Below are 13,891 nucleotides of genomic sequence, written 5' to 3' on the forward strand. Positions count from 1 at the left end.
GACTTAAAAGAAAAAAAATATTATGAATTTTCACCTACCTGTCTAGTATTTTATGTACCCAGCTTTTCCTCTGAAATGTGTTTTGAAGTGACTGATTTGGGCTTCTAGGGAGGCCGGGGAGGATAAGAGGAAAGGGATCTCAATTTCTCACTTAAACACCCCCCCCCAAAACTTTCTTATTGGATGGCTGTTTGTTTTTCTTATGCCAAGTTTGTATACAATATTAAGAAAATTTTGAGAGAAAATATGCCCGAGTAGTCTCAAAGTTTGTTTGGGCATGCAGTAAATATGCATAACACTTTGCTGAGACAGCAGCGAATCAGAATTCACCATTGTCGCTTTTTCTGCTCCCAAATGAGACTTTTAATTTCTGCAAATCCACGGGAGTCTGATGTGAATTGAACATGAGTTGCAACTGTTGTGAAACCTGCAACTTAAGTTGCAGAGCATTTTCTTTGCTTCTTATTTGCCATCTAATGTGATTCTTTTTCAGATACGGCCCTATGTAGGCTGTCTAGTTCAATACCTGCCTCTGCTCTGGAAGCAATCTGAAGAACACAACATGCTTCGGTGTGCCATACTAACTACACTTATCCAACTGGTACAGGTATGGTGCATCTCAAATTTACAATTTATTATTTTTGCATTAGTCGGTCCAGTTTTTGCAAATCGAGTATTCACACACTATTCAATTCAAATAAATTGAGTGAATTGACTGATTAGTATGAGGAGTCAAAATGTTAAACAACAAGTTGATCTGTCGTATCAACTTTACAGTGATTAAGTTTATAAGTGTGATTCACAGTTTTCTTAAAAAAACAACAACAGCACACACAAAAATCCAAAACATCAGGATTGACTAAATTTCAGTTTAGTCGTGGATTTCACAATCCCCAGAGCTTTAATCCTTGTTGTAGGTACACATTCTCAAGATCCTTTCAAAACACTCTTGGCAAAAATCTCAATATTAATATTCAGTGGTCTGTTGTTTAATTTCCCAAAGGACCCCAGGGTCACAGCTGGTGCCTCTTTCAAATAATTAATTACATTTCAACTATGAGCAGAGTCAAAGTCAGAAGATATCCACCTGATTTTGATTATTATTAGAATTAAAGATATCAGGAGATAATAGGAGTTGTGGGTTGTGAGAATTAAGCTGCAGATTGCAAATATCTGCAACTTAATTTGGAGATATCAGTAATGAGAAACCCCATAAACTTAAATAGTGAGAAGAACATTTGTCCCAAGAAGAATGCTGTTATGGACTGAAGGTGCTTATCTCAGACTTGAATAAGATTTGGACCCCTGTGTGGCTGCATTAGCTCATGGTGGGAAATGAAATGCCTGGTGATACAAACATGTTTCCTCTGGGAGAGTAACAAGAGTACACATCTGGCAAACGAAATGAAAATCTGCAGCTGAAGGGCCTTAGATTATCTAACTGTGTTGCCACATGCTAATTTCTTTTTTTTCATTTAATACATGCAGAAAAATGTTAATGTTTAAAAGTTAAAATGTAAGGTACAGCAGAGTATCTTGTGTTATTAACCCTTTTGTACCTGGACCTGTCCTAATGTACCCAGTCCTGTACCTGCAAAGAAGTGTGTATGGATTGTTTGGCTTAGGACCAGCTGGAACTGGCACAACCAACTCATGCCAGTCAGTGATCCAACAGCATAATAGCCGGCGTATTGGCTTACTTGCTTTTAAACTTCAGTTTTGCCTGTAGGAGGGGTTTTTTTTGTTGTTGTTTGTTTGATGGAGAGAGAAGAGTTGCACCATCTGGGGATTGAGAAATGCTGTCTTCGTTTTACACCCACATAAATGTAAGAGATGGCATATTTAGACCAAATTAATGTCATGCTATCAGTAAAACAGTGCTGACAGATCTGGAATGCTACTTTGGATCCTGTCGTCCTTCACACAGATTATTCCCCTGCTACACGCACAGAGTCATTTTTCAGCACTTCTGAAGACTTTTAAGATGTATTCTAACCATAACCAGTACTTGCCTAATCTTAACAGTTACTTTAAGCTTGCGATAATCCTAACTTTACCACAACCTCATGCTAAGTCAGGCTCTTCGTATTTGATCTTTTTTATGGGGAGTTGCTTTTTAACTGCATAAAAGGAGCTGACACCCCCAAAGTGGGACTGTGCCCAAGCACTTAGCATCATCAACAGCATCTTTCCCTTATCCTCTTCCAAATGATCTTGTGTTCTCTATAAATACACAGAGTGGATGTGTAAAGCTTAAAGTGATAGAGTGCTTTAAAAGGCCATGGTGTCAGATAGTGGTTAAGTTTTCATCAAGAGGAGTTTGTGTGTATGTGTGAAGAAAGATGGAAGTGAGGTATCAAGGGTGAGAAATGCTTCAGAGGGCATAATCCATAATTTAGAACAATCGTGTTTGTTGGCACTATAATTGGTAACTTTGAGTGCTTGACTTGTGTGTTTGTGTGTATTCTGATTTATGTAAGTATTTATTTTTTTGCTGTGTGTGCGTGTTTGTGTACTTGTCTAACTCTGCTGACAGTTTTGCTTAAAGGAAGGTTGTCTTTTGCCTTTTATGAAACAAACTTTGAACTGAATTTGGATGACTTTTTTCTTGTCAGTTCAATAACCGTGTTATTGTTTGAAGTCACTCAGACAGTGTATTCACATATATACTTACATATATACACACACGCACACAGAGATAAGGGCTGTTGACGTTAATGTGATAATAACATGTTGATGCAGACAATGCTGGACAGTTTTCAACTGAGGCACCTGAACAATCTAAAACAAGGGACAAACTTTCAACAGCCATAGCTACATGGGTGGCTATGTCTTGCAGGCAGTTATATTGTGAGGAAGTATATGCTTAAGTCTACTTTTGGCATATTTTTTTGAGCATGCAGTACCCTTGAGATTTTTCTGGAGAATATTCTGAGCAGTATTACATAAATATACATGTGACTAAAGCAGGTCTGTTTGTCCACCTCCGTGCTGATATTGAAACGTGAAAAAACTATTGTTAAGGTGCATTTAGAAAAGATAAAGAAATCTGTGATTAATTTATGATTAGTCTCGAGCTAACTGTAGGGAATCACGCAATTAATTGCGATTAAATATTTAAACTGACAGCAGAGGGAGAAGGCTATAGTGATAGATGTATCACTCCCAAGTGCTAGCCAACATCAGGAAGAAAGAAGATGAGAACCTTGTGATTTACCAAGGGCTGAGAGAGGAGCTAGAGAAGATGTGGAAGGAGAATGTAATAGTGGTCCTGCGATAATCGGAGCACTCAGGGCAGTGATCCCCAAACTGGACAAATGGCTCCAGCAGATCCCAAGAGCCACATCTGAGATTCGTCCAGAAGAACACAGCTTAGAAAAGACAAAGATAATTCGCAGGACCCTGAAGCTCCCAGGCCTCTGGTAGACGGCCCAAGTTTGAAAGATAAAGACTGCAGGGGTTTGCTTATTGAAACGATGCCAGCTTTAGATGGTTCAACTAAATATTGACATGTGTGACTTTTTTGGCCAGGAAAGTGTACAGGGAATCTGCTTTTTTATTTTTTTATTTTTTATTTTTTAATAATTTGAAAATGCAAACTCTGTTTCTCTGTGATATGTTGAGTGAAGCATTCAGTTTAGCTATTTCAATTATACTATGTGTTGCCAAATTGATATAGTCTATAGCCTGGTTGAAACATTAATCAAATGGTTGGTCATACTCTGGATATGTTGCTGTTGCATTTGACCCAAACACATCTGGAAAAAGGGATGCAGAATCTTTACTAGATGACCAGATTTTCCTCCAGAAACAATAACAACACTAACAATCATGTAGAGCTGAATGTGTGTTGAGCTGTATCCTTTCTTACAGTCAAATCCAGCATTATAGCTGCGGTAATGTACCTTGAAATATGAGTTTGGTTTTAAAGTCTTCATCTTTGCTTCCAGTAGCACTGTTTTATGCCCCCTATTAGTTAAAAGCAGTGCGATACTATTGAGGTCAAAATGACACACTACTCGGTTGCTCATTCCCCTTTTCTGTGTTACAGTATGGCCACATACAGATGTCCAGTGCATTAGTAACAAAGGGCTTGTGAAGTACACTTTGCCAAGAAAAAAATCTCCCAAGGGGAAGTTGCGTCATTTCTTACTCTTGTGTCATCTTAAACGTCATTAAAATCTAAACGACCAAGAAACGACCTCTGACTTAGTTCCAGGACATGCTTTTTTCCCAGAAATCGAACTTAATAGGTCCATAGTGTTTTAAAGGGATATAAAGTGAGGATTTTAAAAAATAAATCCATAAACAACTCTTGCACCCTAAGGCAAGTATTTTGCAGCCAAAGAAACATTCTGTGCTTACAAAGAGCTTCCTCCCTGTTAACCTGATTCACTGAGGTATGGTCTTTCACTAGTTGCTGGGGAAGGGTGTGTCAGGTTTTGGATAAGCCGATGTGTCTCTATTCCACACCGTTCTGCTAAAGTTATCTGCAAGGAAAACCCATTAAACTGAAGCACACAAACTGACTTCCTGTATCTTTGTGTTCTCACAGGGCCTCGGGGCAGAAAGCAAGAACCTGTACCCTTTTCTTCTTCCTGTCATCCAGTTGAGCACTGATGTTTCGCAGCCGCCACATGTGTATTTGCTGGAGGATGGGCTGGAGCTTTGGTATAGAGACATATGCAGTACACTAACATTTATGACTTGTACACACTCCCATCAGGACACTAGATACTTTGGATATAGCTGTCTTTGTCACTCTATTTCACCGGAGTCCTTTTCTCATGTTAAACATCAGCCTCATTTACTGACTCTGTTTTCTTTTTCAAAGGCATCTATTCTTGAGTTAAATGCAGGTGTTGTTAATTCATGCAGCTCAACCACAATCTTAACTTTATCTTAATATTTGGGAATGTACCATTTTAATGAAGGTGCCTGCTACAATACACTATGTTCACTTTTGAAAATGCATTACCTCCAAAAGGTTCAGTTCAGCAGAAGAGAATGTGTCAGGGTTACCCTATATTGCTCTTTTATCATCCATTTGCTTTTTAACGTCCTACTTAATCTCTCTTTTCCTGTCTGCCGCGCTGGAGAGCTTCACTGTTCAGCATTCAGCATGCCGTGTCTGTCTTGCAGTAGAAACCCTCAGTCTTATATCTATTTTCCTATCTTTTAGTCTACTTGATAAACAGTGGTGCCCTATATATTTGTTTGCTTGGTTTACAGTCGAAATTGGGTTGTTTTGTTGTTATTGTTTGCTTCTAAGGTTATGTTGTGCTTATAATATCCTGATGTGTCAATAACACATTTAGTAAGCTACAAATGTGAATGAACTGTGTATTCAAACATTTTCTTTTTAGATCCCTAATATTAGTTCTTTTTATATAGACTACAACTTCCATTTTCTTAGTGGACTTCATTTATAGCCAAAATTTAGCCATTCGATGTTGCTTTTATGATATTTTGTCTTTTTCTTTGTACACAACCTTCATAATTCCTCGTTTTTCCTCCGTTTTAAATCCCCGTGACCTTCTTTCTCTTCCTGTAATATTTGTCGTGTTGCTGTTTCTCATCCCATGTTCTTTTGCCATCTCTAATCTAATGAACATCTCTTTTGTTACTTCTTGTTTTTTTTCTCTTTCTCTCTCATCTCATTACTTTGCCCTTGTTTGCCTCTCATCATGTCATCATGCAGGTTGGTGACTTTGGAGAACAGTCCAGCCATCACTCCAGAGCTGCTCAGAATTTTCCAGAACATGTCAGCTTTGCTAGGTGAGCTCACATGATGTTTCTTTGTTTGCTGGTTTGCCTGGCCTGGTTTATGACCACACACAAACTCCCCAAAATAACTTAATGGCATTTTATATGCAGATCACAGTATTGTTTAGAAAGGAAGCTGTCACAATAATATGAAGAATAATGTGACTATAATGCATTTTAGAGTGGGTTTCCTGTATAATGGTTATATTTATTTGTATATGTGTTGTTATGAAGAGAGAGACAAAAAACATTTCACTCCAGAAATGGTCATAACAGTGATGTAAAATTGCTGCACAACCCCCCCCAAAACAAGCCAGTGTTGTCAGATCAAATAGTTGAGAATCACAGAGAATGGGGAAGGTTGATGCAATCCATGACCGTGGACTTAATTTTCATAGTTTGATTACCTCAGGCTATTGTAGCTTGTAAAGATCAGAGTTGCGGCTTTGCAGTTGCCTCAAGGCATCAGAGTCACTACTCTTGGTCTGTAGGCAGCTGCGAGGGGTGGCAGACTGAATAGAACTGGCTGGATGATTTATCACGGGCCCACAGCACTGGGACACACCTCACATGTTCTACTCTGTAGTGGTGTATGTGTGTGGCCTTGCGTGCGATGAGGAATAGTATTGATTTAGTGCTTCTGCACATAACGAGTGATATGACCACTAGTGTAGCTTGATTGGCATTGTTGGAGCATTTGATCACTTACAGTGTGGCTGGGGAATCATGAGACAAGAGCAAAGGACTCGGGTTGACAGTTATGGATTGATGTATTAGAGGATGAGGGAATTAGAGAGGATGAGGAAAGGGGAAAGCTTGATAAAAGTTGGCATGGAGGTGGTGAATGAAAAGGAATTATTTAAAAGTGATTGCTGGAAAATTCATAAAGAGAAAGTCACATAAAAGAAAGTTTGTGCATTGGAGGAGCGTGGACATGGATGAAAGATAAGAGACGGCCTTATCTAGTGCTGAACAGAAACAGGAAACCAAGGAGATGAAAACGGCAGGAAAAGGGATGCTTTTTTTTTTTTTTTTTTTCAAGGCATCACTGCTAGTTATGTTAAATTTTAGACCAATCACAGAAAATTACAGAGAGGTGGCAGGAAGGTGACAAAACAACTACTGTTGCCAAGAAACCAAAAAAGAGAAGTGAAAAAGCATACCAAATCCTAGTGATAGAAAAACTGTTTTAAATTCAGATTAAAGTTTGTGGGTGATCACAATGAGTCCAATCATTCAGGAACATTTTCCTGAACATTTTTCAGCACAGAAGATGAACTAATAATGCAAATAACATTTATGCACTTGTAGAAGTCTTGACTGTGTGATTGAAAGACGTCAGCCCTGATTGCTTCCACTTGATTGACGAAGATCTGTCATATAATCAGCGCGTGCTGATCAGCTGCCATATTACTGGTTTAAGTGGGCTTAATGGGTGTATCGAAGGAGGGAAGACAGACTGTAATATCGATAAGAGGGTGTCAGATTAAAGAACAGCAAAAAATTGAAGGTTTAATGGTGGGAAATGAGAGACAGATACACACGGACAGATAAGGTTGTGTAGAAATGGAGATTGACAGATGGAAGTGGAAACACAAATTCCAGGAGAAAAATTAGCTCAGTCATAAAGGTATATGAGAAAATGCTGTGATGGTTGTTAGAGAATTGTGGATGAATATGATTGTCATTGTGCAAAATTATTAGATCTTTAGCAAGATGATTCGATCTTTAGGATGAAGGCTGACTTCTGTTTCCTACACAGACACACATACACATATCACTGATCACATCACATGCTCATAGACACATCAGGTGAGGAGCTTGCAGCTCCAAGATCCTGGTCCAATCAGCTCCCCTCGCAAGTTAAAATGGATTGAGCTCTGTCTTGCTTTGTTCACGGGAATAAGTCTCTAAACCAGCGCGGCCTGCGAAGCGCAGCCCTAACAATGGTATTCCACATTAGATGAAAGGTTTACTTTCACAATTCCATTCAGCACCATTTATCTCCCTAATATGCAGTTTAACTCATAAGGGCTCAAATGTGGGCTACAGCAATTAGTTTCAAATTAGGAAATTAATAGTCTATTTAGATAACAAATTGGTTATTAAAGTGATTTTGCAAGAAGAAATGCCATATTATATCATCTGTCCATCCTCCCAGTGATCCAACAGCAGCCTCATCTGTTAAAACGCTGAAAACAAATAATAATTCTTTCTCATCAGAGGCTGCAATAGAGAAACAATCTCTCTCCCTTAAGAATAGATCTTAATAGATTAAGAATAGATCCTGCTTTGCCAACATCCATCTTGGTCAATATAATGTGACTCATTTTGTGACCCAAATATGCTTATAATTATTCCCATTTTCTGTGTTTACTTCGGAGACCTTGCTCGCCTTTCTGTCAATATTTGGTTCAGTGATGATGAGTGCCACTTTACTCTGGCCATGCCAGACACATATTAATGCAAGGAAAAGGAAAAAAAGCTTTCACATTTCTGCAGGTACAAGGAAACTGGAGTCCATTAGTATTAAAATAAATAAATAAATGAGGGGCAAATGCATTGTGTTTTTTTGGGGGTTTTTTTTGCTTTTTTTTTTTGCTTTTTAAATACAAGTCATGTTTGTATATTCATAAAAAAGATCTGGGCTAAATCTTTGGAGTTTTCTATACGTATGTCTAATATCAAAAGGTGTTGGTAAGTTTCTAATCAATCATCTTTTCATGTTAAACTGCTTCTGTATCTAAAATAGATGTAGATTAGGTATTGATTTTGCACATATTAGCTGTTTTACCGTTTTGTCATATTAGGACTGATAATTCTTAACACAAGGGCTGTTTAATAGCTCTTATTAAGCTTTCAGCCACATCTCATTGACAACTTCTTTCTTCTTGCATCTGCTATGAGATAAAGGATCCAGTTTTTAGTCTTTCAGTCATGTCACGATTAAGCAATCTGAACTTGTCTTCTCTCTGTTGCTGTCTTTAAAGTCAAGAGTGATCAGTGGGCCTCAGTTAGTCAGGCCCCTGTTATCTTAGCTGTTATCAAATTTTCAAAAACTCTTAACAAGCGCGCTGGTTTTAAGTACTTTGCCATCAGTAGATGTTTTCACTATTGTAGCATTTGTGCATGTGTGCCGCTATTTTAGGCTATGCTTGCTGCTACGTTAATGAGTCGAATAACCCAGATGATAAGACTTTAAAATTACTGCCACTTGTCAGCCCTAAGTACTTTCTCTACAGCTTGTTGCTGTCTCTGTCTTATGTTCTTGTGAAAATCAGTTTCTCCCAAGGTTATGTTTGCATGTTTAAAGCTCATTAATTGCATTCAATGTGCTTGTGAGTGCAAGTGTCAGATAGAAATTTCAAAGCTGCTATGTTCAAAGATGATAGCTCAGAGGTATGATCACAGGTTTGAACAAATCAGGAAACACTTTGAAAAGCTGTGATTTAACGCTGGGAAGAACAAGAAGTTAAATAGAGAAACATTTTTCCTTTAAAACATGCATTTATTTCCACATACCAATGACAAATCTTATACAAGAACTAAAGTTGCCTGTGTTTTGTAATCTATCTCTTTCATCAGTCTTCAGCTAGTCATCATCTTTGGCTAGTTTTCACTAGAACATCTGGTGGTTCATTTATTTTGCCCATGGAGAGCAATGGAGGGATGTGGGCCATTGAGATAGTCTGGCTCACTAGGATGTTGGAGCTTGCCAGGTATGTGGCCTGGCCTGCCTGATAAAGAGCCCTGCTCCATCATTGCTGAACTGGAGGAGAAAATTCCCTAATTAGAATGTCAAGAGCCTTGCTTTGGCTAAATTGTTAGACTAGCACTACGCTCTGTATCACTGCCACCACACTCTGAACTAGGACACGTTTCAACTGTGTGTGGTGCTCTGACTTGTGATGATGGAGCACAAGCACAGAAGTTTCTCTCTTCTCTCTTACTGGCGTTACACTGACTAATGTCAGCAAGAAATAGAGATAAGTAGCCATTTTAATGTACTTTACTTTGTCCCTTCAGTGTTGAGAAACTCAGCAGTTCAAAGTTTTGGTCGAAAGGTTCGTAGTTTTGGTCGGAAACAAACACATTAGTGTTGTATTAATTAAAAATAAAAATAAAATTAAAAATAGCCGCACAGCAAGAAGGTCCTGAGTTCAATTCCACCATCAGGCCGGGGTCTTTCTGTGTGGAGTTTGCATGTTCTCCCCGTGTTTGCGTGGGTTCCTTCCAGGTACTCCGGCTTCCTCCCACCGTCCAAAGACATGCAGCTTGTGGGGATAGGTTAATTGGAAAATCCAAATTGTCACTAGGTGTGAATGTGAGTATGAATGGTTGTCTGTCCTTGTGTGTTAGCCCTGTGACAGACTGGCGACCTGTCCAGGGTGTACCCCGCCTCTCGCCCTACGACAGCTGGGATAGGCTCCAGCGCCCCCCGCGACGCTGAAAAGGAAAAGCGGTAGCGAATGGATGGATTAAAAATAGATATAAAACAGAAAATCACAAAATGTAGAGATCTTTAAAAACCAGTGATTGCTTATTTTCTCATAACAAGAGATATATGGAAGTCATGTGTAGCTCTTGTAGCCATATATGCTAATTTTCATAATCTTTTTGTTATTTTAGCCTGTGTCTTCAAATAGCTTTATTTTGGTCCAAATGGTCATCCAAAATTATACGATGAGGCGTTGCAGTGTTTGCTTTTTGCCATCAATCGTTCCTGTGTAGGTTGTCTCTAGGTGCTCCGATTTTATCCCACAGTCCAAAAACATGCATGTATTTAGTGATTCTAAACTGGCCGTAGGTCTTAGTGTGAGCATGAATATTTCTGTCTCTCTGTGTTAGCCCTGTGATAGACTTGGTGTACCCTGTGTCCCTGTTTGTGACAGCCTGGATAGGCTCCAGCTCCCTTGCAAACCTAAATTGGATAAGCAGTAAAGAAAATAGATGGTTGCATTGAATTCTAAGATGATGAATGTACAGTTAGATCAGTGGTTCCCAAACTTTGTTTTTGCTAGGCCCCCCTTTGTTTTACAAGAAGAATGTTCGCGCCCCCCCCCCCCCCCACCCCCACCCCACACACGCACAAACACACAAACACATCCTCCAACCACACACACCCATATTTTGCTCCATTGCGGTTTATTTCACACCTCAAACATTTAGTAAACAATTAAGCAAATACAAGTAATCTGCAATAAATTACAGGTAGTAGGAAAATAAACTACTAATGTCTACTATTAGTCCACACCTGCACGGGTATTTTTGAAAACGCAGCTGTTTCGTCCACATGTAAACGGCATTTCGAATCACCGAAAATGGAGATTTTTGAAAACTCCTTTTTTGCGTTTACGTGTGGACGAGGAATACAGAGTTCGTCACACAACGTCAAAGGTATGTGCCTTTTTTCATGTCATGCTGTGCGCCACATTATTGTTTACATGAGATGAATTGCAGAATGGCAGATAGAGACAAAATGCTGATAACTGCAGGCTTTACACGCTTGCATATACACACACAGTCAAAGGAGCTTGCAAAGAAAAGCGTCTGGACTTCTTTAAGTTACTTGAAGACGTTTCACCTCTCATCCGAGAAGCTTCTTCAGTTCTAAGGTCAAATGGTGGAGAGTCCCAGATATAAACCTAGTGGGAGTAACCCCCCACAGAGGGACAAAAGGACCCCCTGATGATCCTCTAATCGCCTGAGCCAAGGTGTGAAACTGGGTGTGGGTCCCAATCAGCCAGAGTTTCGGGTGAGTTCATTGTGAAACCTGGCCCTGCCTTATCATGGGAATTCCTGGGATCAGATGACCCAGGATGTGAGTGGGCGTTAAGGCGTCTGGGAAGGGATCTCAAAACTGGATTATTTCCCTTTCATACTCCCGCACCAGTTGAAGGGTGTTCCTCCCAAAATTTAAGGCAATATGTCTGTGAAGGTTCTCAGTCATCCAGGTCATCGTAGTCAAAGGAGCTTGCAAAGAAAAGCGTCTGGACTTCTTTAAGTTACTTGAAGACGTTTCACCTCTCATCCGAGAAGCTTCTTCAAGTAACTTAAAGAAGTCCAGACGCTTTTCTTTGCAAGCTCCTTTGACTACGATGACCTGGATGACTGAGAACCTTCACAGACATATACAAACACAGTTACTGTCCCTCTATTTACAAAGGCAGAGGCATCACGGTGTGATTATTTTACTGTAGTTGTTTTTTTCCTGTGTAATAATATTCAACATTGCTATCAATACATTTTTCAAAAAATGCCTCTCTGTGCAAAATGGGTTTAAAAACATAAACAACTGTGGGATACTGTTTGTCTGTGGTTTGAACCGGGGGAACAAATTGTGGCAGCATCAGCCTGATATTATTTATATCCCACTGTAACTTTACTGTATAAAGAGCTAACATCTCCAAAATGTCACCAGTAGTTAGTCATCACAAGTGTTTGTGAACTAAAAATCAAGAATGTGGGATACTGTTTGTCCGTGATTTGAAGAGCCCAGTGCGTGCTCCCAACGAAGGGAAAACCAATTCTGCAGGGGAGCCCAAAGGGCAGATATGCTTCACCATATTTTCTAGTCTTTGGCTTAGAATGAAGTTGGTTTGGAAACATATTCAGCGATGCTTCATGTCTTGCCTTGTGTTTTTGTGGACGCCCTGTGCTAGCAGTGTCCAAGCGTTTTGTCCCCCCCCCACCCCCCCACACACACACATTTTGGGAAGGTCTGAGTTATATAAAGCAAAAAATCTGCAAATACTCAGCTTTAGGATACTACTACCAGCATATATTTAAAACATTGCCAGATGAGTGACTGGTAATCAAACTAGTAGTGTCAGTATAATATTAGCCTGCCTCCTGGTTGATAAATTGAAACAGAACTGCTTCATGACCTTGCTGAAGTAATAACATACTGCTGCACACAGTCAAGTCAGAGACGCTGACAGATGAAAGATCTGTTTGCACTTGATAAGTGTTAGCTCACCGTTGTGGGCATTTTGTGTTTGTACAAGGTGATGGCCAGCAGTAAGCATAAAAAGGGGTAATGGCACCAACCAGTTCCCCACATTTGCCTTCTATCATTCTGAAAATTGTGATGAAAAAAAGTTAATTTGGCCTTAAAATGAAAAAGACATGTTATATTAAAGACCCAGCTAGGTCTCTGTTAAAACCTAGCTGGTAATGGCTTAAAAGTTCCTTTCTTGGCTGTTAGGCACTAACTATTAGTGTAGTTATTCTGTTTGGATACCAATATACAGTTATTGTTATCGACTACACTCATATTTTGATTATATTAATATGGTAATTAATTTTTCTCAAGTATGTTGGTTTGCACTGTTGTCCACAGCAAGGTCCTGGGTTTGAATCCACCATCTGGCTGGGGCCTTTATTTGTGGAGTTTCATTATCTCCATGTCTGCGTGGGTTCTCTCTGTGTACCCCCACTTCATTCCACAGTCCAAAGATGTGCACTAAGTGGTGTTAGGTTAATTATTGGTTCTAAATTACGTATGAATGTGGCACGATCCGATATCCTCGTGTCGGTGTTGTTCCCACATCATCATAATACATTTTGTTCCAGGTTCAACATTGCAAGTGACCAATCACATTGTTGTGACATCATACTTTTGCGACTTTGGAAAAAAACACCTTAAAAAAAGAATCTAATTAACGTGCAAGAAACCGCCTCTGTCCGCCGATCCAGCAATTTGAATTCTTTTCATTTCAGGATACTATTCTTTAATAAACGGTAAGCATTATACATATTGTCCTTGCAACACTGGAATGTCATAAATGAATGAATGGCTTGGCTTGCAAAAGTATGATGTCACAACAATGTGATTGGTCACTTGCAATGTTGAACCTGGAACAACATTTATTATGATGTGGGAACAACACCGACACGAGGATATCAGATCATCCATGAATGTGAGTGTGAACTGTTGTCTGTTTCTCTGTGTTAGCCTTGTGACTGTCGGGCAGCATATCCATGGTGAACCCTACCCCTCTCTGTACAGTAGCTCGAGTAGTTTCCAACCCCGCCCCCCAACCAGCCTGAATCGGATAAGCGGAAAAGAACAGATAGATGGACACAGTAAACAAAGATGAAAGTGAATTTCACTGCTATCATT

General features: G+C 39.5%; 1 protein-coding gene across 1 annotated transcript in view; it reads left to right on the forward strand.

The window, feature by feature from the left end:
• ipo11 (importin 11) overlaps window positions 1-13,891 on the forward strand; it is a 138,380-nt gene that overhangs the window by 77,785 nt on the left and 46,704 nt on the right. Inside the window, exons 20-22 of the mRNA XM_086314682.1 lie at window positions 494-607; window positions 4,556-4,671; window positions 5,702-5,778. Coding sequence (XP_086170808.1) covers window positions 494-607; window positions 4,556-4,671; window positions 5,702-5,778 — 307 coding nt within the window. The remainder of the gene's footprint in view (window positions 1-493; window positions 608-4,555; window positions 4,672-5,701; window positions 5,779-13,891) is intronic.

Source organism: Aulonocara sp. 'chitande type north' Nkhata Bay, linkage group LG12 (genome assembly GCF_057382095.1).
Source record: "Aulonocara sp. 'chitande type north' Nkhata Bay isolate Kocher_YH1m ecotype deep benthic linkage group LG12, A_spYH_male_GT1.1, whole genome shotgun sequence".
Classification (NCBI taxonomy): domain Eukaryota; kingdom Metazoa; phylum Chordata; class Actinopteri; order Cichliformes; family Cichlidae; genus Aulonocara; species Aulonocara sp. 'chitande type north' Nkhata Bay.